Source organism: Rhineura floridana, chromosome 17 (genome assembly GCF_030035675.1).
Source record: "Rhineura floridana isolate rRhiFlo1 chromosome 17, rRhiFlo1.hap2, whole genome shotgun sequence".
NCBI classification, from domain to species: Eukaryota; Metazoa; Chordata; class Lepidosauria; order Squamata; family Rhineuridae; genus Rhineura; species Rhineura floridana.
The window spans coordinates 16853746-16878816 of record NC_084496.1 but is presented as its reverse complement, the minus strand read 5'-3'; the positions used below and the strand labels follow the sequence as shown (position 1 = coordinate 16878816).

Genomic DNA, 25071 nt, shown 5'->3' with positions numbered 1-25071 from the left:
ATAAAAAAGCTTTGAAATTAATAAAAATAAATTTGACACAGATTTCTAGGATGAATAATGAGAGAAATATAATTTTCTAGGTTAGATTCTCTGTAGAAACAGTAGTAACACAGAAAAGAAGCAAAGTAAGAAGAACACCAACAAACATACAAATTATCTTTGGAGATGGCAGGTGTTGCCACCACTCACCATATATGGCTCAGAGGCACATTACCAAATTCTTCCAAGCTACACAGGAAGTGGACTGGACTGTGAAAGACCAACCCAAATTGTGTTTGTATTTTGACAAATCTGTAGGGCAGTACAATATCTCAGAGAGGAGGTCAGGTCTCCTGCTCCCCTGGTGCATTCACTATAGGTGCCCAATTTCCCTGCGTTTTAAAGTTTGATAGAAATATCTGTGCGCTATAGGTACATTCTTAAACCACAAGGTTTTTTGCCTATTAGTGAATATATATTTAATCCCACCCCAGCATCCTCAATATCTCTGGGCAGAGGTCTTTTTTCTGAGCAGCTATGTAATTTTAATAAATATTTTCTTTCTTGCAACCCTATTTTAAATACCCCAGTACCTCCAACATCCTCATGAGGATGTCTCTGCCATTTCCATTTTCCTGTTCACTCTTGGATCTAATACAGTCCACCAGATTTAACAGAAGCTTGCATGACATGGTCTGAATACTGCTGGGTAATGATTCATCATCAATATTCTTGGCAAATAACTGGACAGCAAGGGAGAGATCATTGAGTGGTAAATGCTGGCGGACATGATGAACCAGATCTGCTAAAGTGCTGTATGCAAGAGGCCTAGGAACATAAAAAGAACAAACATACCAGTTACTCTAGCAGAATATTTCCAGGTAGGCTTATATGCATGTATGCCATTCAAACATCGATGTCTAACATGCAGCAATAAGAGTGACACATTTTCTGATATATATTTTTCTGTAGAAAAGTTTCCATTTTTAGAAATTCACTGCTTCATAAAGTTTAGTATTTTTTGTTATTCATTTACTGAATTTATATCCCATCCTTCCTTCTTTTTTTTTCATTAATTTTTATTCAAATTTTCAAAGACAAAAAACAAAACAAAACAAAAACAATCAAACAACAAAATAAAATGTTGACTTCCGATTTGTCGCAGATCAATTATAAGTCTACAATATATAACAATCCTATCTCTAAAATTATATTATAGAATCACTTTCCTCCAGTAATTATCTTAATTAATCATCAAATCTCATAAACATTATTTTATTCTTTCTACAAAAAGTCAAAGAGAGGTTTCAATTCCTTGAGAGATATATCTTTCAATTTTTCTCCAAATAAACATGTCGCTTAATCCATCTGATTCAAATCTGTTAGGCCCAATAATTTCAATAGCCATTCTTCCATTATCTATATTAATTCCATCTTCCATCTTCAATAATCCTGTTAAGTCCAGTAATTTCAGTAGCCATTCTTCCATTATCAGTATCCCATAATAATCTTGTTGTCATAACCATAGTCCAAATAAACATATCGATTAATCCATCTCGTCAAATCTGTTAAGTCCAATAATTTCCATAACCATTCTTCCATTTTCAATATTAATTCCATCTTCCATCTTCAATAGTCCTGTTAAATCCAGTGGTTTCAGTATCCATTCATCCATTATGTTAAGTCCAGTGGTTTCAGTATCCATTCATCCATTATCAGTATCTTATGATGATCTTGCTGTCATAGCCATAGTCATATAACAAGAGTCTGATGGGAATTTCCCCCATCACAAATATGTCCTTGCCATCAATTCTGAATATATTACTGAAATATTGTTGTAAAGCCACATCTCTGTTCTGGGAACATCTCTGCTCTGTCACATATTTGTAGTTAATTCCATAGATTTTTTCTATGACAAGCCCCATCACATCATTCCAGTCAAGAATTATGAATATGTTACTGAAATATTGCTGCAAAGTCATATCTCTGTTCTTCTTTTTTACAAAATGCACTGGTTCATCTCTTAAGAGTTTCTCCACTGTCACATATCTGTAGCCAACTCCATAGATTTTTTCAATGTCAAACTCCATCATATCATTCCAGTCCAGAAAATTATCCAAGGCATTGGTAACTTTACCACCAAAATCTTCATTCATTTCTTCAGAGACAACTTTGAATTCCAAACAATAAACTTTATTTCTAAGATCCATAAACTCCAAATCTTTTTTCCAATTTCACACTTGTTCCAATCTCCAGGGCTTGTGGCTTCCCTTTAATTTTTTTTTTCATCTCTAATCCCATCAAACACCTCTTTTACGGAATCCCCTATTTCTTTAAGCTCCTGTGTCATTTTGTTAAATTCAATTTTCATCTCCTGTCTGCCCTGTCTCAGGGTTTGTTTTGTTATCTCAATCTCATCCATTATTTTCTGAAACATAATTTCTTCCATGGTCTCAATCACTTTCCTGGCTGCCATTCTTAAAACCACAGAAGCAAAAATTATTTCAGCCACAATTGGGTTAATATTCCAGGCTGCTGATATCAGTGTAGACAGTACAGCCTGCCTTATGTCTATGTGTTCAGGAATACAAAACAAACTTAGTTCCCAACATCAAGACAATTAGTGGCGTCGTGAACAAGCAGATTCGTCAAAATGAAATAGACCAAAAAAAGTTTTTTCCCCCTCCTCGAAATAGAAATCCCTCTTCCGTTGGTATCTTTAGAATGCACCTCCAGGACAGATTTTTGCGATAAAAGCAAAGATAAGCTTTTTCAATTTCTTTCCTCCTTAATTTCATAAGTGAATGAGAAAAGCCATAACTCACCTAGGAATTCTTCACAGCTGATTCATTGACAAATCTCTTTTTTAACTGCACCAATTTAAACCAAGTGAAAAAAGAAAACAGAAAGAAGGATGCTTGTTTGCCTGTTATAATCCGTTTTTTCTTTGAAGAAAAGATAAACATATCGCTATAATCAGCTAGAGCTTGATGAAAGTCCGTCCGACATTGCAGTTTGAACCTTTTCTCATAAATAAATGAAATCCAGTCCTCCCCACAAAAACAGGCTTTGTGGTTAATCTCACGTTTCTCCCTGACCGGGAGAAAATCTTTACCAGTCAAAAAAGACGTTCTGACTGATTTTGAAGCTGAAAAAGCATCCTCTGAGACAAGAGCTCGGCTCAGAGGCAGCACAGGCAGAGCAACCCTTCCCGGAAGTCCCCCATCCTTCCTTCTGAAGGAGCTCAGGTTGGCAAACATAAAACAATTTAACAAGAAAAAAAACCACACTAAAAACAGTTTAAAACATTCCAAAACACAATTGCAATTAAAAACATTCTAAAACACAGTTAAAAATATTATTTCATCAGTGATCTTTGGGTTGCCAGGTATTTATTACATATATAATGGTCAATGACCACTTGTGTCTTTCTGTGAACAGAAAGTCTTCCATTCTTACAACAGAATTTCACTTTCCTCACCTCCCTTCTGAACTGCCCTGCAGGATTGAGGGACTATGTGAAGCAGATCTGGGGACTACGAGAGAGATGAAAGGAAAGTCCCCTTCCTCCCAGTAGGAGCCCAATAGGGCGGCAAATGAGAGCACTAAAAACACTTAAAAACATCATAAAAACAAACTTTAAAATGTATAAAAACAAAACATCTTTAAAAATATTTTTTAAAGCTTTACAAACATTTTTTTTTAAAAAAAGGTTTATAAAAAAAAAATTAAAAAGCAATTCCAGCACAGACGCAGACTATAATAAGGTCTCAATTTAAAAGGCTGGTTGAAAGGGGAAGGTCTTCAGTAGGCACCGAAAAAATAACAGAGATGATGCCTGTCTAATATTTAAGTGGAGGGAATTCCAAAGGGTAGGTGCCACTACACTAAAGGTCCGTTTCCTTTGTGTAGAATGGACCTCTGATAAGATGGTATCTGTAGGAGGCCCTCACCCGCAGAGCCCATTGATTGACTGGGTATATAAGCGACAAAACGGTCTTTCAGGTATTGAGATTGTAGCACAGCAATTGCAAGTACTTCTGGATGAAGCAGTTTATCCTGACCCATTCCAATCTGGGGTCAGGTTTATTGGACTAAATCGGCCTTGATCGCCCTGCTCATTGGAGCAGGGTATTGCCAACATGTCACCCCGCTGCTGAAAGAATTGCACTGGCTGCCCATTAGCTACCAGGCCAAGTTCAAGGTTCTGGTTTTGATATACAACGCTCTATGCAGGTTGGGACCAGGATACCTGAAAGATGGCCTCACCCCTTATATACCTAGTCGATCACTGAACTGTTCAGACGCATCTGTGTTGGAATTACCTTTTTAGATGTTTTAAAGCTTTTTTTAAAAAAAAGATGGTTTGTTTTAATACATTTTAAAGTATTTTGTTTTTAAGATATTTTAGAGTGTTTTTAGTGTTTTTGTTTGCCACCCTAGGCTCCTTTCAGGAAGTAGGGCAAGATAAAAAAGTAAGAAATAAATAAGTAAAATAAAATATCCCATGTGCTGGCAGTGTTAAGGGTTCAGAGATATAACAGATTTCATTACACACCTCAATGTCTCACGTGCGGTGTATCCAGAGCCTATGAGTATGGATTCATCAAACAATTTGTCCATGCACGGAATAAATTCTGTGGAAAAAATTACATGATAAGACTGTCATGAATGATGAAGGCAACAAAATAAGAATTATTAAGCAGCTTTAGTTGTTGCAGAAGGCAGTCCAACTACCGGGCCAGAAATCAAACATTTAGTGTAAAATGTATCTTACAAATCATGACCTTTTGAACTGCCTTCAAGTCAATTCCGACTTATGGTGACCCTATGAACAGGGTTTTCACGGTAAGCGGTATTCAGAGGTTTACCATTGCCTTCCTTTGAGGCTCAGAGGAAGTGTCTGGCCCAAGGTCACCCAGTGAGCTGCATGGCTGTGTGGGGATTCGAACCCTGGTCTCCCAGGTCGTAGTCCAACACCTTAACCCCGAACTATGGAATGGTCTCCCCGAGGAGGTGCGCCTGGCGCCGACACTATCATCTTTTCGGCGCCAGGTTAAAACCTTTCTCTTCTCTGAGGCATTTTAATTCCTGTTAATTCTAAATTATTATATTTTGATTTTAGACTGTACAGTTCTTTGTACAGTTTTGTATTGTGATATACTGTATTGTGTTATTTTTATTGTATTTTTAATGTTCACCGCCCAGAGAGCTGTTGCTAGTCGGGCGGTATATAAGCTTAATAAAATAAATAAAATAAAAATAAATAAATTAACCACTACACCACACTGGCTCTCACTTTTCAGCCATCCTGAAACTGCCAAAAGTTAATTTAACACGCTGCTCTCGAATAAAGAAAAAAGTTGTGGTAGTTTATTTAGCTTGAAAATATTATTTTATATTTATACTAATTTTAAGCACCTATCCAAGTTTACTTTACTCAAAGTACTCTGGTAGCAATCACAAAGGAACTTAACCAAGAAAGTGCACTTATGATCAGGAACCATGATACTGTAAACACAGAACCCTATCTTGTAACCCACCTCTAACCATTCTGCCACCAACATATTTTAACTATTTTAAATATGAAAAAAAGACATACGGCTCCTCAAATCTGTGGTAAGAATATGCTTGGCTGCAATGAGAAGCTCCTTTCTCAGGTGAGCCGTTTCTGGTGGACAGCTTGACAGTAACTGCAACATTCCTTTTACCATTTGCTGAGAATACTTGGCTACCAATTCCTGATAAAAGTAAAAATGCATATGTGACATAAATATAACTGGAATATAAATCTTTTAAAATTGCAACTAAAATCACACGCTGGTACAGAAATCAGTAAGGTTTATTTCCTTCTGTGTATATAGAGTGTGCCCAGGAAAATGGAAATGGCCTGCCTTCAAGTCAATTCCAACTTATGGCGACCCTATGAATAGGGTTTTCATGGTAAGCAGTATTCAGTGGGGGTTTATCATTGCCTTCCTCTGAGGCTGAGAGGCAGTGACCGGCCCAAGGTCACCCAGTGAGGTTCATGAGGTGCAGGGATTTGAACCCTGGTCTCCCAGGTCGTAGTTCAATACCTTAACCACTACACTACACTAGCTCTCGGGGTGTGCCCAGACAAATCACTAATTGTAGATCTCACTCACCTTTCCACCCAACTAACCCATGGACAGATAAAGGGGACCACTGCAAGCAAGCAAAGCCTATGGCAGGAAAAGGCTTTGAGTGTAGGGAGGAGGTTCGGAAGCAGCAAAATTCCTCATGCTAATTTAGTTTTGAGTAAAAATGTAGCCTATTCAGGAATTCAGGGCAAACACATGCAAGGTGCACATACAAGCCATGTCCCCAATGTCCCCACATGTGCAAGCTCTATTTTCCAAGCTCAATGCAAAGGTCTGATGGGGGATTCAAAGCATGCTCAGGGTTCCTGATAGCAGGGAGGATTCCAAGTACATTCACTCCAAAGTATTTAGAATCCTCATACAACCTTTGCACTGAATGCAGGAAGGTCAGAAATGAAGCTGGCAAGCATAGGGAGATGGGGGGGCACCCCCTCCACTTTAAACCCACATAAAGTTCACATACATTTGCCGTGGCTTAACATCTCACAAATATACCAATCAAACTGTATTCCCCATTTTGCTTTAAAAAACGGAGAATCCTGGAAAGTGACAAATCAAATACAAACATATTTATAGAACTATTTATATAATGCCCTCTCACAAAACATCAGGGTGGTGTACAGCAACATAAAAACATTTAAAAGCAATGCAAAACAATAATTAAAATGACCGGCTACTCAGAAAAAAAAACACTCTGAATAGCTGCAGAGGCCTGTCAGCAGTAGAAAATCTTCAAGAGATGCCTGAAAGTCAAAAGCAAGGATGCCTGCTGAATATCTGCAGAAGAGTGTTCAACAGCATGGGGCCAGCAACGCTAATTACCTGATTTCTTGTTGAGGCCGGTAGGGCCTCTGTAACATGGTGAACAACATAGTGGAAACCAGTTGTAAATTCGTATCCTCATATAAAACCTTCCAGCACTTAATACAAGGAAACATTTACATCGCCTATGTTCCTTAGATACCATCTTCAACTGAATGGTTTGTATTAATAAACAGTCTCAGACATTTGGGTAAACCAGGCTGGGAAATTAACTTGCATGCCACTTATCACTGGCTAGTTAGTTACTGGCTGTATTAAGCTGAGAAGGGGATGGGACCCCAACCAAAGCCCCCCAAAATGGAGACAAAAAACAAGGAGAGGGAATTTCCAGCATTCTTCTACCTCCCCCAACCAGTGTCCTCAGAAACCCCTAGTTGTATTGTTACGCCAGATGTGGGGAACCTGTGACCCTCCAAGTGTTGCTGAACTACAGCTCCCATTATCCCAGGCCACTGACCATGCTGATGGGAGTTGTAATTCAGCAACATCTGGAGGGCCAAAGGCAGAGCTTTGAAAAGTTACTTTTTGAACTACAACTCCCATCAGCCCAATACAGTGGCCATGCTGGCTGGGGCTGATGGGAGTTGTAGTTTAAAAAAAGTAACTTTTCAAAGCTCTGGCCAAAGGTTCCCTACCCCTGCATTATACAAAATTGTGTTTTGGTATAGTTTTATCTGGACTTTAAATTATTTTATTTTGTTCTCATTTGATATGGTTATGAACTAATTCAATAAAATTCTATTAACTAGTGGAATCTAGCTACGGCCATCTGCATCGCTTTTGCAAATCCTGACACTCTGCCTCAAGGTGCACACCTGACCAAGACTGTTAAGGTAGCTTACCTGATAAATTCTTATGATGTAAGCCAAGAATGACAAGGTTTTTATCTGCGCAGCAATAAAGTCAGCATACAATTCCTTGTTGTAAAGTTTATGCTGCCTGAAAATTGAACATCAAACTGTGATTTACTCTTGCCTTTTTTGGAAAAAAAAAGTAACATAATGGTAGCATATTGTTTGGGTTATGAAGCAACAGGCTTAAGCTGTCTATGCCAGCCTTTCCCAACTAGTGGGCCACCAGATGTTGTTGGACCACAATTCCCATCTTTCCTGACCATTGGCAATGCTGGCTGAGGCTGATGGGAGTTGTGGTCCAACAACATCTGGTGGCCCACTAGTTGGGAAAGGCTGGCATAGACAGACCATAACTGTACAAGTGCCAACAACTGAACAAGCACCAAAGTAGTATTGTGAACACACAACATACTCTCATACACCTCAGGCTTTATTGTTAGTTACTGGATGAAACAGGGATGAAAGAGAGAACTGTATAATTTGTACTTGGTTTTTAAGTGTTGTGTTTCCTATGTTTGTATTGAAATTTGCTGGTCTGTGACCATAATAAATGGAACAGTGACAGGAAGAGCAGTTTGATAAAACTGCTACGGACACAGGCTCTAGTTGAGAAAGAGGTGGCTAGAGCAGCAATTCACTTCCCAACCAAGAACACCAGCTAGCCAAGGGAATGTCCTTGTCAAGACCCCTCTTTAAAATGGTACTGGAAGTAACTACTCTTTATTTTTTTAAAGCATTTATAAACCACTTAATATTTCAAAACTCTCTAAGCGGTGTACAAGTGTTTAAAAAGCACATGTGTGTAGTTAAAAGAAAAAATAAACCACCCTAAAACCAATAAAACAGCATAAAATACATAAAAATACATAAAAGCAAATACATCAGAAATTCATAGAATTCAAACAGGTAAAACAGAGTCCAACTACTTGCCACCAAGCCCAAGGTGAGAAGAAATTGTCCCCAGGCTGCTCACCCAGAGCCTCTTCAGTTACTGTATGTTCCCAGCACAAATCTAGCCCCTCAAAAACCATAGAATCATAGAACAGTAGAGTTGGAAGGTGCCTATAAGGCCATCAGGTCCAACCCCCTGCTAGTAAAAGACAAAGCAGATCCATGAAAATTGAAGCTTACCCTGCCCTGAGCTAACTGACTCTGGTCACATCCACACTATACATTTAAAGTACACAGCACCCCCAAATAATCCCAGAAACTCTAGTTTACCCCTCACAGAACTACAATTCCCAGCACCCTTAACAAATTACAGTTCCTAGGATTCTTTGAGAGAAGTCGTGTGTTTTAAACGTGCTTTAAGTGTATGGAGTGGATGTAATTGCTGTCTCCAATTAAGCCCTGAAGGGAGAGACATGAATGTTTTATCTTAGGCACTTTTATTGACAAAAAGGGATATCTTGCATGAGACTAACAGGACTATCCCTCTCAAATAGGATGCTAGAAACCTAGTTATTTGTTTCTTTATATAATGATGTTCCACACCAGCAGTACGCATTTGCTAACATGTTAAAAAGGCCTTGCCAAGCGATTTTGTTACAAACCTTACCTTGCTTGTGTGGACACCTGAATAATAATTGTACTCATGATCAAGGGCACAAATTCAGCCACCACATTATGAATGTTCAGCTTGTACAGCTAGGGAAAGAAAACAAATGTATGTGTGATGGGGGGGGGGAAATCTCATTTTTACTTGCAGTGTAATTTTTGAACAAATCTAAACCCCACACAAGTTCCTACTTGATGCCCCAAAGATTACAGCTACTTTTAATTCATATCCGCAGCTAAGGGGGCAAAACATGGAATTTTGGTTGGAGGAAAGGAGAGGAATTAAGCAGAGCTTGGAAGTAATGTGAGAGGAAAAACAAATTGTTATTTATAATTTTTTAGGAAGTGGGTAATTTCTTTACATTTAGATTTTAATAATACAAGGAGTAATTTTATGACTTTTGAGCTATAATTGCAATGTTTCCAGCGCTACTTTTAGGCATAACTTGGGGGGGAGCAGGGGAAGCACTGTACTCCTGATTTGTGGATGAAAATCACATCCTTCTGCACAGCATTGTTTTCCCTTCATGCTCTGTGGGTGTTTAGGAACCAACAAGGGAGGAGGTGGAGAGCAAGATGGGGGTGGAGTGGAGAAAAAATTGTTTAAAAATGGATGGTGGTGGAGAAAAATGGAGTGGAGAGAGAGATAGGAGCTGGAGGGTAAGGAGGCAGTGGCAGAATGGACATGAAGAACTGTGGAGGTGAGATATGACGTGCATGTGTGCGTGCGCACTTGGTGCAAGGGAGTAGCCTTCCCTGGCTACTTTGCTGCATTTGAAGTGTTTTAACTTTTTTGCAGCGCAAGTGAAAATGTTTCCTTTGTGGCAGAGCAGGGTCCGGGAGATGGTTGAGTGAGAGAGACTATGCTTGCTGGCTGACAGAAAGTAGGGGGAGGGAGGGTTGCACATGGTTTGGTGCTCCAAGCTCTGAGCAGTGACCTCTGCCTTCCCTTCTCTCCTCCCCTCTCTTACCAGCAGACAGACGAGAGACCACTACCGGTAGTTAGCTGCCTCCACTCGCTAACCACCCAGAAATGGCAGGGCTGCTGAGAGAACAAGGAGCAGAGCCAAAAGCCTCCTCACAGCTACAGCTTGGCTTGGGGTGAGCAAGAGGCAGGCAGAAGTTGCAGCAGCAAGCAGCCAGGGTCCTAAAGAGCTGCTGCTTCCAGTTTTCTTTCCTGCCTTTCCTTTCTTCCTAACAACCAGGATGCATCTTCATCTTATGAGGAATGTATTCCCTGGAGCTTCTTTTGTGCAAATTAAAAAATCCCCCTCCCCATGGCAAATGCAAAGAGCTCCGAACAGGCACTTGTTAAAAATCATTGCATAGTTAACTTACAGTACAACATATACATATCTACTCAGAAGGAAGTCTCTTTATATTTAATGGAGCTTACTGCCAGGTAAATCAAATTGGGTATAGGATTGCACTAATTAGGCCAGATAAGGACTGGTTGAAGCCTTGAAGCCATATTATTTGCAGAGGGGGGAGAAGAGAAAAAATATGACACTTTATAGTATTAAGATGCACCACTCTAGTTAAGACAAGTAAAATTTGATGCCTATAATACAAGAACTAACCTGCAATCCAATAAAGTCTACTCAGAAGTAAGTTCCATTGGGTTTAATGGGACTTACTCCCAGGTAAGTGTGTATTGGACTACACACTTACCTGGGAGTAATTCCCATTGAACCCAATAGAGCTTACTGCTGAGTAGACGATGTACTGGATTGCAGCCTAGTTTCCTTTTGCACCCATTTTAATTCTACCTTCTGTATCTTCACAACAGCCATGTGAGGTAGGTTAGGCTGAGTTAGGGACTGGCCCAAGGCAGTAAATAAGCAAAAATAATGATGAATAAAAAATTAAAATGTGAAAATGCTCATGCTCAGAGTATTTTTGTTGCTGTTTGTCAAGGCTTTGTGTGTGCTTTTACGTCTACTGTCTCATAACTTCTTTTTGCCTGAGAATGTCATATTTCATACAGGTACAGATGTTCTTTTTTTTAAAAAAATGCCAAAATTCTGTAGTGGTTATTTTTTAAAAACTTGAGTTCTTTTGCGTGGTTTAGGGTTGGCACTGCAGGAGATCAGGCTCTTGTGCATTTAACAGCTGAGGGGGGCAGAAATTAAATGGGGTAAGCCTTTTCTACTATGGAAATACAATTATGGTGAAAGCTTCACCTATTAAGATTCTATCTATCACACACCTTAGTACTTGTGTGCCCCCCTCCCCAGATTTACTTTTGATTTCTGAATGCCATGACCATTGCCATTCCTCCCCCCATTTACCTTTGCAGCAACCCTGTGAGGTAGCTTAGGCTGAGACAATATATGTACGTAAGCAGCAGTGGGTAGTTGTAGTTGGAACAGCATTAATAAAATATAGCCCCCAAAATGCAGAATGTATTCTGGTGCAGTCCAGTCCTATATATGTCTACTCCGAATTAAGCCTCATAGAGTTAAATGGATAAGTATATTGGACTGCAGATTAATTTTTACCTCTGAAAGGAATGCACTGTCAGACATAGAATTTTAGAGACATACTTTTCTGGACATGTTTGAAACAGATGCGTAGATAGGAAAGGAATTGTGTTAATCTAATTGGGTTGCCAACATAGTGCCCTTCAGATGTTGTTGGACTACAACTCCCATCAGTCTCGTACAACATAACCAAGTATCAGGGATGATGGAAATTGTAGCCCTACAACATCTGGAGGGCACCACGTTGGCTATCCCTGCTCTGCAGAGTAAGTTTGGTTTGTTGCAATACATACAAGAACATAAGAAGAGCCTGCTGGATACAGCCAGTGGCCCATCTAGTCCAGCATCCTGTTGTCACAGCGGCCAACCAGATGTCTTAAAGGGAAACCCACAAACAGGACCTGAGCGCACGAGCAGCACTCTCCTCACTTGTATTTCCAGCAACTGATATTCAGAAGCATACTGTCTCTGACAGTGGAAGTAAAACATAGCCATCATTGCTAGGTGCCGCTGATAGCTTTATCCTCCATGCATTTGTCTAATCCTCTTTTAAAGCCAGCCAAGTTGGTGCCCATCACTGCTTCTTGTGGTAGTAAATTCCATAATTTAACTATATACTATGCAAGACTACATTTTTAATTGAAGGAGAAGGGATAATGTTTATTCTGGTGGATTGTTTTTGATATGTGTATTTTCTGTTTACCTGCGTTATGTCTCTTAAATTCTACCTCTAAAAGTTCAATCTTGCATACATGTCTACCCAGTGAATTCAATGGGACTTACTCCCGGGTAAGTATATACAGGATTAAGCTACCTCTAAGTTGGACTGTTGACAAAAAAAATTACAAAGGCAACTAGTAAAGTGCTAAAGTTTGCATTTTTCTTTGATGATAGGGGATTGCCATATTAATCAAAATGTGGTATTTTCTGCAGCACCTCACAGTCATGCCTTCAAGCGCCACAGTAGAACGTCTGTATAGTACCAGTGGCAACGAAGACGTTCCTTGTCTGATGTGCTTTTTGAGCAAAGATGAGACATAACAGAAATGTATTGTAAAACCAGCATTTCAAGTGTAAAATCTGATTTCAAGTGAATAAGTATACATGTATTGGGGTATCACCATTGCAGGGGTGGGGGGTGGATGTGAGATTCTGTTATGCTATTCTGTTAATTCCTATGGATAAAAAAAAATATTATACTACCCTCTGTGAGTGTGTTTATTTTTAATGTTGTTTTAGACTACTTAGATGTACAGCAGCCAAAGCCAGCACCTTGTAGTCACTCCATTTTTTAAAAAGTAACTTAAGTGTAACTGTAGTGATCACTTTTGAGTAATGGTAAAGTAAATTGCTTTAAATTGTGTTTTAAATTGTTTTTAAAAGATGTCTTTTTAAATTTCTATATATTTGTTTTTAATATTTTTAGTTATTGCAAACCGCCCAGAGAGCTTTGGCTATGGGGCAGTATATAAATACAATAAATAAACAAATAAACAATCATTTCTTTTCAGAGCAATTGTAATAGTAATTTATTACTTTCTGGGGCCATGCAACAGTAATTGTAATGTATTACTTTTTAAAGTAATCTTCCAAGCTCTGCAATTAATAAATAATAATAATAATAAATAATAATAAAATTTTATTTAATTAGTCGCCCATCTGTCCGCCTAAGCGGACACTCTGGGCGACGTACACGATATAAATACTATGTAAAAACATATACATACAACAAATTACAATATTAACAGCAATTCATCTAACCATCCTTCAGTAATACAATATAAAGACCTAACCAACCCCAGAAATCCCATAGGCCTGCCTGAACAGCCAGGTCTTTAAAGCTTGGCGAAAAGCCATCAGGGAGGAGGCGTGACGAAGGTCAAAAGGAAGCAAGTTCCAGAGGGTGGGGGCCACGATCGAAAAGGCCCTCTCTCTGGTCCGCACCAGCCTAGCTGTTTTCACCGGTGGGACCGAGAGAAGGCCTTGTGAGGCTGATCTTGTTTGGCGGCATATTTGGTGATACTGAAGGCGTTCCTTCAGACAGACTGGGCCGAAACCGTATAGGGTTTTAAAGGTTAGTACCAACACCTTGAATTGGGCCCGGTAAACAACTGGCAACCAGTTAAGACATATTACTCATGTGAAGAGTTCTAATACTAACCTGATACATGAGAACAACAATAATAGGCAACTCAGCTAACACCTTCAAGGAGAGAGAGCCTCGAGGAATTATTGAATGCTGTAAAAACAGATGTGGATTACAGATAAATCTTTTCATAAGCATTTCCATACAACCATCCTTTTAAAATGTAATTTAAAAAAAATCTGAATACGTTAGTCATCAGACTGCTTTATACTGCCTTCTTAGTCATGCTTATTTTAATATAGCTTGCTTGTTTTTACCATCTTAACTGTATTATACTTTGGCTTTGTAAGCCATCCTGGGAATTTAGTTGAAGGGCAGGGTAAAAATATTGAAAGTAGGTAAATCAGTTTGGCTTACCTATTTATTGCTCATATGGGGCTCCCCGCGTCTCCTAATCTTGGCACTCCCAAGGTCCACACCCACTTCATCCCAATACTGATACAGCATAAACAACAGGACTATATTAAAAGCTAAAGTGACTTACTATACATACCGTTCTTGTTTCACTGTCATCCCGTTCTGGATTTACTTTCACTACTATTGTTGTGATCATACCAACCATTTCTGGAGTAGGAACAGTGTTCTCAGGGATAACCTGAGGATTCTCAAAGTATCGATTCTATGGCAAGAAGTAGAAAATTTTGAAGCATTAACCATAGTTGAAGATCTCACTGATTTCACAAGCGCTCATAAGGTTACAGAGTTTCTTAGTTGTGGTGAGGTTATCGGATCTCTTTGGCACAGCAGTTACTTTCCTCCCCTCCTTTCTGGGTCAGCAACTGGTACAGCCATTCCTCAACAGGAAGAGTTTTGCCAGTTATTAGTTACTAGTTACATAGTTACAGTTACTTTTGTAACTTCATACAGGCATACCCCGCTTTAACGTACACAATGGGACCAGAGCGTGCATGTAAAGTGAAAATGTACTTAAAGTGAAGCAATTATCTATGCATGTACTGCACTGCAATTGCCACTAGATGGCAGCGGCGTCACGCCATTAAGTGTCCATAATTGCGAAGCGCGCGTACGTTAAGCGGGGTATGGTGGCATATGGATCATGTACGTTATAGCGAGGCGACGTTAAGTGAAGTGACATTAAGCGGGGTATGCCTGTACTTAGATGACTGTAATGTGCTATATGTGGAGCTGCCCTGGCACCTAGTTCAGAAGCAGCAGCTAGTGCAAAATGAAGTTGCTAGGGTGTTTAGTGGGACACCCAGCATATTACATCAGTGTTGAAAGGTCTGTACTGGCTGCTTATAAGCTACTGAACATTCAACATAGGAAGCTGCCTTATATCAAGTCAGACCTTTGGTCCATCTAACTCAGTACTGTCTACACTGAGTGGCAGCAGCTCTCCAGGATTTTAGACATGGAGTCTCTCCCAGGCCTACCTTGAGATGCCAGGAATCGAACCTGGAACCTTCTGCATGCAAAGCAAATCACCACTGAGCTATGGCCCTTCCTTCAAGGAATTGATGTTAACAGTTAAAAGTCCTCAGCAACTTTGGACCAGGGTGAGACTGCCTTCCCAGAACAGACTAAGTCAATCTTTAAGATCTTTTGAGAAGCCCATGCTGGTCATTCTACAATCAACAGATTGTCACTGGTGACAACACACAGGAGCTTTCTCAGCGATATCATCCACCCGTTAGAATGCCATCGATCATGTAGTTAATGATCTTTTAAATGCCTCTTAAAAACTAATGTTTGCCCAAGCTCTCCTGAACTCCAACACTTAATTTTGAATTCTGTTGTTTCATACAGTTTTGTTTTTATCCCATTTTTTCCTCAGTTAGGAAACTGTATTGAATATTGTTTTTATGTAAAGAGCATAAAGATTTTTATTAAGTGGTATAAATGTTTTATAAAGAAATAAATGTCTTTATTTATTATTTATTTATTGCATTTGTATACTGCCCCATAGCCGAAGCTCTCTGGGCAGTTTACAACAATTAAAAACGTTAAAAATAAATATACAAATTTAAAAACACATTTTTAAAAAGCAATTTAAAAACACATGCTAAAATGCCTGGGAGGAAAGTCTTGACCCGACGCCAAAAAGATAATAGTGTTGGCGCCAGGCGCACCTCATCAAAATTATCATTCCATAATTTGGGGGCCACCACCGAAAAGGCCCTCTCCCTTGTTGTCAGACTCCCAGCTTCCCTCACAGTAGGCACGCGGAGGAGGGCCTTGGATGTTGAGCGTAGTGTATGGGTGGGTTCATGCTGGGAGAGGCATTCCATCAGGTATTGTGGTCCTAAGCCGTATAAGGCTTTATAGGTTAAAACCAGCACCTTGAATCGAGCTCAGAAACATACAGGCAGCCAATGCAAGCGGGCCAGAATTGGTTTTATATGTTCAAACCGGCTGGTCCCTGTTACCAATCTGGCCGTTGCATTTTGCACAAACTGCAGCTTCCAAACCGTCTTCAAAGGCAGCCCCACATAGAGTGCATTGCAGTAATCTAACTTGGAGGTTACCAGAGCATGGACAACTGAAGCCAGGTTATCCCTGTCCAGACAGAGGCGTAGCTGGGCCACCAACCAAAGTTGGTAGAAGGCACTCCATGCCACCAAGGCTACCTGAGCCTCAAGTGATACAGATGGTTCTAGAAGAACCCCCCAAGCTATGAACCTGCTCCTTCAGGGGGAGTGCAAGCACAGCCAGGACAGGTTGGACATCCACCATCCAGTGAGAAGAACTACCCACCAGCAGCATCTCAGTCTTGTCTGGATTGAGCCTCAGTTTATTAGCCCTCATTTATTTCTATAAAGGTGTTCACCCATATGAATAAGGGAAACAAGGGAAGCAGTTTTATGTAGTCATTTAGTCTGGCAGAGTGTCCCCCTAAGTGGTTTTTCTCATCACTGAGTTTTACAAACTGTGCAGGGAGGGAATAGTGAAAATGTATGCTTGTTTTATAGCAGATTTTGCCACAACAGGCTGTTTGACCAATCCACAGAACCATGGGCTCTTGCCAACTCTGGGAGGCAAAAAATCACAAGTATTCCAAATGGGATAATGGGAAAGCCACCAGAACAGTAGTATTTATTTATGCTGGATGAAGACTGTGGATTTCAAAAACCACTTTATATATAAGGTTTAAAAAATCAGTAAGACCTACCACTACTTTTGGAAGTTCCTTGTAAATCTGTTTAACAAAATCCAAAAAATGATGAATCTGTAAAAAGGGAGAAAAAAGTGTAAGTCTTAGTTCGAAAAATTTAAAGCCATTTTATCTCAATGTCTTTTCATTAAACATTACAAGCAAAGAAAGTGCATTGGTCAGGATCTAAAAAGCTCGTTTAGGAGCATCTAAGGTCTTAGCATGCCAAGGGGAATTATTGACTTTTAGCATTGAAACAAATGCAGAATTCCAGCAGCTGGAAATTTAGTTTGTCTAGTACAGGTGTGGGGAACCTTTGGCCCTCCAGATGTTGCTGAAATATAATTCTCATCAGCCCCAACAAGCACAGCCAACGATGCTAGTAAGTTTCTAGTAAAACAAGTGATAGTAAAGATCAGGGCATTAGGTCTAGTTCTCATTGAGGAAGCAATTCTGTGCAGGGACTATGTCTCTTTGAGAGTGCCAGTGGCAGCTCATGTGATAGAATGCACCATCAGTCACCCTCAAACTGCTACACATAGAAAACAAGCATGCGAGGAAGGAGGCCAGGCTGCAACCTCTCCCTGACATTTAGCTTTATACTGCCTCTTCGCTAAAGTCTCAAGATGGCACATAATTTTTTTAAAAAGACACAGCAACGTACAAAAAATATTATTAAATATTAAAACACAACATACACAATAAAACTCAGCTGAAACAGGCCAGAAAAATTAAGAACTAAAACTGGAATCTGCAAAGGCCTAGCTAAAAAAGCATGTTTTAAGGAGGTGTTATTTGCTATGTACAAAGAGTGTTTTTGCATAAAGTAGTATCCAACCAGGTGAGTCTGAAGTGGTACAGTCCAGATACAAGGTCACTACCTCAGTGAAGATTATGTCTTAATTGTAAGTGGCAAATAGAAGCCAATTGTGGGAGTTTTCTTTCCTCCCCAAGGCCCTTCACTTGCCCCATCCCAGGAGTATGCCCCCACCCCCTAGAGTGGGCACCATGTTGTACACCACCTAGTGCCCCTGGTGTTTATACAGCTAATACCACACACCCCACCACTCCAGAGAGTCTTGGTGGGGGGAAGCATAGGTAGCTACATGGGAAAAGAAAAGAAAACTTCTGTGAATACAACAGTTTAATTCTATATATGTTTACTCAGAAGAAAGTCCCAATGAGTTCAGTGGGCCTTACTACCAAGATAGTAGGTACAGGATTGCAGCCTAAGTGCATTCATGCAATTAACCACATCAGTAATTACATATGATATCACCACTGTTATAAAACAGCAAAAGATTTTTTACAATAACAATTCAAATAAATTACAAAGTCTATCCATTACCTTTTGCTTCATTGATTTTTTTTACTGGTTTTAACTTTTTTATTGATTATAGATTGTTTTGGGTTCACTTGTATAAAGAAAAGCCACTAACAAATTTAATATAATAAAAATCCACAACTATGTGCATTTTTCCTCTTAACAGAAACACAAGGGTTTTTTTACTTCATTATAATATTCTAAACACTGGCACATTTCTTCTCTACTGCACTTTCAATACCAATCATCTAATGTTAAAATTTCATAGTGAAAATGTTTGATGGCAAAAAAAAATCCCAAATACATTGCATTTTTAATATAACTGATTAAAACATATTAAAGAAGTATCATAAAAAGAAAACTTCAACTATATACAAGAAAGCAACTTACCTCTTGTGTGATTGGTGGCCGGAACTGTTTGTGCAGTTCAATTATTATCCTCAAACAAATTAGTACGTTTTCTTCATTTTCAGTCTAAGTGTACATCAAGGGAAAGAAAATAGATTTATTCAATCACAACTAAATTTCTAAACATTTTAAATAATAGTTTACTGTCATCTTATGAGCTCATTCAGAAAACTTTATTTGCTACTGTCAAACAATAATTCATATGTCTTGACAGGAGTATAGATTTCTCTCTTATAGGATTGATTCACCTCTGTGGTGTATGTCAGGACAATACAATGTCAGGACAATCACATATAAGCGCATCAGAACAGCAAAACATCACAGCAATGTTTAATCAATGGTCCATTGCTTCTAGTGATCTTTCCAATAACGATGTTTTAAACACAGAGATATCCACATAACTCTAAAAAAATTGCTGAGATTATATTTTAAAATACAGTACCTCTAGAAATCTGAACATCACAGATAAGATATTTTTGGTGTGTGGACGAAGATGTTCATTTGTTGGTATTCTGTGGATTATTTCCAGAACTAATTTTCTCAGTTGCTGGGGAGGGGAAAAAAATAAGTGGAACTTTACATCAGAAGGTATAACTCAGTGGAAAGTCATGATAATTCCCTGTAACAGATGAACCAATACTTCAAAGAAAAAACTCAGAAAAATCAAAATGTCTATAATAAAACTCCCTTCCTGTTTTTTAAAATAACTCCTTGAAAGACAAAGCCACAGAGAAAGAGGAATTTGTTTCAAAACGTACCTGTGCTGGTTTTTCCTGCAGAAATTGAACCTCTCCATCCTGGAGAAAAGTAAGGAAGCGAGGAATGATGTGTTCCAGAAATGTGGAATACTGAAGGGATGATGTCACATTCTAGTAAAGAAATAATAAGTACACAATTATCCAAATTCCAAACATGCAGGGAATGTAGAATTAAACGTTTTAGTAAAATTCTGGCAAATGTTTAATAGGCAATTACTTCTGTGAGAGAGAGCTGCAACAGCTACCAAAATGAATGAAGCCAAAAATTCTTCAAGCACCTCTTTCACTCGTTATGAGAACGCGGCATATACATTGCCAAATGAAGTAAAGAGATGTGCAAGAGGGGAACAACCTTGCAACCCCACTGCCTCCTCCCCAATACTTAGAACCTTAGTATATTTCAGCTAGCCCACGAAAGTTAGTAGCCTGCAAAACAATTAAAAATACTAGCATACTTTGCTGGCTGCAAAGAAGCCCCCTCCACTGTGGCCACCATGGAAATGCAGGTTACAGGTCTCTTTTTTAAAAACGCACCTAACCAAACAGGCTAGCAGTGAAAGGATGGAGCAATACGTCCCTGCTCCACCAGCCAGCTGCAGTTCTGGACTGGTTGTGGAGGAAGAAGCTTTCCTTCCTCTGTCACTAGCACAGAAACAAAGTGGGCTGATGAAGAAGGGATGATGGTTCGTCCCTCCTCCACCAGCTCATCATTCACCTGTATGTAATTCCTGGTTGGCTACAGCTACCAGGAAACTTTGGCTTTATTTGTATCCATCACTCCAACAGGCCTAAGTAGATGGGGGAGGTATAAAGTTGTAACTGTCTTAATTAGATTTCAGTGATCATGTTATAAGAAGCTGCCTTATTTCAAGCCAGACCAGTGGGCCATCAAGTGCAGTACTTCTCTGAGGCATTTTAATTCCTGTTAATTCTAAATTATTATATTTTGATTTTAGACTGTACAGTTCTTTGTACAGTTTTGTATTGTGATATACTGTATTGTGTTATTTTTATTGTATTTTTAATGTTCACCGCCCAGAGAGCTGTTGCTAGTCGGGCGGTATATAAGCTTAATAAAATAAATAAATAAAATAATACTGTAGGCTTGCCATAGTAAAAATGAAAATGCACCCCAACCAGAGGGTGGTATTCAACACTAGCCCTATTCAGAGTAGACCCAATGACATTAAGAAACATGACTAAGTTGGGTTCATTAATTTCAATGGATGTACTCTGAGTAGGACTTACTTGAATACAACCCTGGTGTAGGCTGCAATGAATGCCATTAGGTCCTCTACTAAGTCTTTTTTCATATTGATTTAAAAGGTGGGACAAGCTTTGTGCTTGGATCCCAGAGCATTCTCTGAAATGAAGAGGGAAGACTATGCAGGCAGGGAAATCCCACACATCACATCAGAGCCCCGTGCCACGTCTGCAATCAATCCAACAACAATATTTAGATCAGTTAAACAGTGATTAATAATTGCTGTTACCTCAAAGTTTTCACTGACTTCTTGCATCATCTTCAGCTTTGTTTCATCGGCTACAAAGAATGGAGGAAGGTAATGAAAACATTTGATAGCTATCGAAGGAATACTATTTGACCCCCCACTCAAAGAAGCAATCAGATCTTATCAGTTTGGCTCTCATGACCCAAATTGTAAATTCCACAAAGCACAACTCTCAGTCACACACCTACATTCATTCTTCTCCACACACACAAATTATTTTTGTAGGGTTCGAGAAAATCTTGCTCATCATTTTGCTTCTTCATTAAAGCAGCGCTCAAGGCAATTTCGGAACTTGCTGCAAACATGGCCTGGTACAGAAATAACCCTGGCTCCCTGCAAACCTTGGTTTCCCAGTCAGGGATGAATCTCAGGAACTCATTCTCTTCCTTCTCCAAAACAATTCCTTTTTCTCCTTGATGATCTTAATCACATTTTAACATTCACTCTACAGCACTGTTCTCCAACATTGAGTCCTCACACGTTGTTGGACTACAACTCCTATCATCCCTAACCACTGTCTAAACTGACTTGGGTTGATGGGAGTTGTAATCTGACAACAACTGGGGACCCAAGATTGAAGAACACTGCTCTACATAAATGCTGCCTACAGTTAAGTTTGCAAACCCACTTCAAAGATTGATTTCTCACTGTGGGGACTCCAGTTAGCATCAAACATGCTTAGTATTGGTGCAGACAAAATGCTAAATCATGCTTCAGCCCAATAAGAGGTCACATGTGACAGGCAAAAAAAGGATATGCATGATCCCAAGTTTAGCTCCCAATCTGCAAGCTGCAATTTGCAACAGCCAGTGTTATGTCCACTCCAGGCTAGTATAAATAACACAACTAGCAGAGCGATCGAGGACCAAAATATTACACTGAAAATAAACTTACGTGTATTAACATCTGTTAGAGCTGCCACAAACTGGAGGTATTTCTTCATTAAAGTGGTTTGGTCAACCACAGTGGGTCCTTGTGTTGAAACAAATGCCATTTTGTTCTTTTTTGAAAACAAGTTATCACTTGTGAAGAAAAATAAAGACCTCACTATCAGCCAGCCTGTTAAAAATAAAATGCAGGACTACTTTAGCATCATTTATTATTTATTTATTTATTTAATTTAATTTATATACCACCCTAAGCCTAAAAGGCTCTCTGGGTGGTGTACATCAGAAGTAAAACAAGCACAATATATAAATACAATAGATATAACAGAATCAAAAAACAAACAAACAAGCAGGGAACCAAACTACACCAAAATACAACACTAATGCAATACTGTTAAAATACACTATAAAATACACATAAGATACAGTTTAAAATGCCTGGGAGAAAAAAAAAGTTTTCACCTGGCGCTGAAAAGATAGCAGCGTCGGCGCCAGGCGTACCTCATCAGGGAGACTATTCCACAGTTCGGGGGCCACCACTGAAAAGGCCCTAGTTCTAGTCATTACCCTCCGAGTTTCTCGATGGGATGGTACTCGGAGGAGGGCCTTAGATGTTGAGCGCAGTGTACGGGTAGGTTCGTATTGGGAGAGGCGTTCCACCAGATATTGCGGTCCCATGCCATGTAGGGCTTTATAGGTCAAAACCAGCACTTTGAATTTAGCCCGGAAACAGATAGGAAGCCAGTGCAGACGGGGCAGAACAGGTGTTATATGGGCGGACCTTTTGGTCCATGTCAATAATCTGGCCGCTGCATTCTGGACTAACTGTAGTTTCCGAACTGTCTTCAAGGGCAGCCCAACGTAGAGTGCATTGCAGTAGTCCAATCTAGAAGTTACCAGAGCGTGAACAACTGAGGCGAGGTCGTCATATATCATATATATACAGACACACACATGGAGAACCAGGATCACCTCACCCATGGGATGCCTGTCCCAAACTCAGCTTCAATTGCATTGGATTTCACATTTGCCTACAGTACACCTACAGCAGAAAGTGGGTAGCCTTCTGTTTCTCGGGGTACTGGGGTTAATATCCAAAATAGACCATTCTATCTGTATACCTCAATGTTGAGGTGTAAGATCAAAACTCTCACTGCCACATTTTGAACCAACTGAAATTTCTAAATGCTCTTTCAAAGGTGGCCTCACATGCTGCAATAATCTAACCTGGATGTGACCAAGGATGTGACAGTGGTTCTTCTGCAGATTACACAGCAGATTAAAACACTGCTGGCCACAACTGCTACCTGGCCATCCAGAAGCAATCTCCATTTCAGGGGTGCTCCCAAGTTGCAAATCTGGTTTTTCAAATGGAGTGCAACCCTGTGCAAAACAGGGAATATGCCACCTGCTCCAGAGATGGAGAACCAGTTGCCCTGCAAATGTTGCTGGACTACATCTGCCATCATCCCTGACTACTCACTGGCTATGCTGAGAGCTATGGGATTTATTGCAAGGCAAGTATCCTTAGACTTAGAAATGAATGTGGTTTATTTTTTTCCCCTTTCAGAAAAGAATGGAGAAACAAAATGGAGGAATGGGTGTACAGCTGATAGACAGGCTGAGAGGAACCCAGAAGGGTTGGGGGATTAGTCAATTGATCAGTCAAATATCAACTGACCATTGATTACTGGACTGCAGTCAAATTTATCAAATATTCCACAAAGCAAACAATATCACTGTGTAGTTAAGAAGATGACGTCTGTTATTCAACAGCTGCTTCTACTTTGTTTTATTTCTATTTTAATTGTTTTTTAAAAAAACATTAAAAACCTAATTATAGATTGATCCTGATATACCAAAATCATTAATCTTACCTAACATAGTTAAAAGTTATTTTTATTTACTTAGAGCAATTTTACCTGCTTTTCATCCAAAACGGCAATCTAAAAGACACAACACATGACAGCTTCTGCCTATACGCTTACAATCTAAAACACTGATTCCCCAAAAAAATTTTCTACCACAGACCTCTTCGAAACTGATGAGGGTCTTGGTGGACCACTTAGGCTGCAATCCAATACACACTTACCTGGGAGTAAGTTCCATTGAACCCAATGGAGCTTGCTTCTGAGTAGACATGCATTGGATTGCACTCAATTATTTTTCTACTCTTAATTATTTTTCTATCTTTTTTAGCAATTGTAAGGTGCTGCACTAGGTGCTGCTTGGGTTTTTTTGTATTTTTATTGCTTCATTTATTTCTTATATATTGTATCCTATTGTACTAGAATTTGAATTTGATAAATTTCAAATAATACAATAAAATACAATATAAGGGGGGAAACAATAAAAATACAGTTAAAAATCAACATATTTTATGCAATGGATGTACCATCTCCTGTCTTCAACCACAGATCTACAGACATGCTGTGGACCAGCTGAATGAAGCTCGCAGACCACAGTTTGGGAACTCCTGGTCTAAAAGACACAACACAAAAGGGATAGGGAAGGATGAGGAGAAAAGCAAACCCAGGCACCATTTTTTCAAGTTAAATAGTAGATCTTATAATGACCATCTGGAATAATATTTTTATTATTGTTGTAATCTTTAAAAAATAATTAAAGAAACAAAAAATATGATTAAGGGTTTTTGTCAATTCACTATAGAATCACAGAATAGTAGAGTTGGAAAGGGCCTATAAGGCCATCAAGTCCAACCCCCTGCTCAATGCAGGAATCCGAATCAAAGCATTCCCAACAGATGACTGTCCAGCTCTTGAATGCCTCCACTGTTGGAGAACCCACTACCACTCTAGGTAATTGGTTCCATTGTTGTATCGTTCTAACAGTTAGGACGTTTTCCTGATGTTCAGTCAAAACTGGCCTCCTGCTACTTGAGCCCATTATTCCGTGTCCTGCACTCTGGGATGATCAAGAAGAGATCCTGGCCCTCCTCTGTGTGACAACCTTTCATGTACTTGAAGAGTGCTATCATATCGCCCCTCAGTCTTCTCTTCTGAAGGCTAAACATGCCCAGTTCTTTCAGTCTCTCCTCATAGGGCTTTGTTTCCAGTCCCCTATTTGCATTACATTAAATTACAGTTT

The 25071-nt window shown here is 39.4% G+C and overlaps 1 protein-coding gene across 3 annotated transcripts in view; it reads right to left on the bottom strand.

Annotated features, from left to right (window-relative positions):
* TRRAP (transformation/transcription domain associated protein) overlaps positions 1–25071 on the bottom strand; it is a 321632-nt gene that overhangs the window by 293070 nt on the left and 3491 nt on the right. For all 3 annotated transcript variants that reach the window (XM_061599260.1, XM_061599263.1, XM_061599262.1), the window contains exons 2-14: positions 21971–22135; positions 21059–21108; positions 19566–19676; positions 19250–19354; positions 18790–18873; positions 17094–17150; positions 14457–14582; positions 13979–14056; positions 9336–9424; positions 7766–7862; positions 5582–5720; positions 4538–4616; positions 573–807 (exon numbers count right to left, since the gene is read on the bottom strand). In XM_061599260.1, the coding sequence (XP_061455244.1) occupies positions 573–807; positions 4538–4616; positions 5582–5720; positions 7766–7862; positions 9336–9424; positions 13979–14056; positions 14457–14582; positions 17094–17150; positions 18790–18873; positions 19250–19354; positions 19566–19676; positions 21059–21108; positions 21971–22070 (1350 nt within the window). In that variant the 5' untranslated portion in view covers positions 22071–22135. The remainder of the gene's footprint in view (positions 1–572; positions 808–4537; positions 4617–5581; positions 5721–7765; positions 7863–9335; positions 9425–13978; positions 14057–14456; positions 14583–17093; positions 17151–18789; positions 18874–19249; positions 19355–19565; positions 19677–21058; positions 21109–21970; positions 22136–25071) is intronic.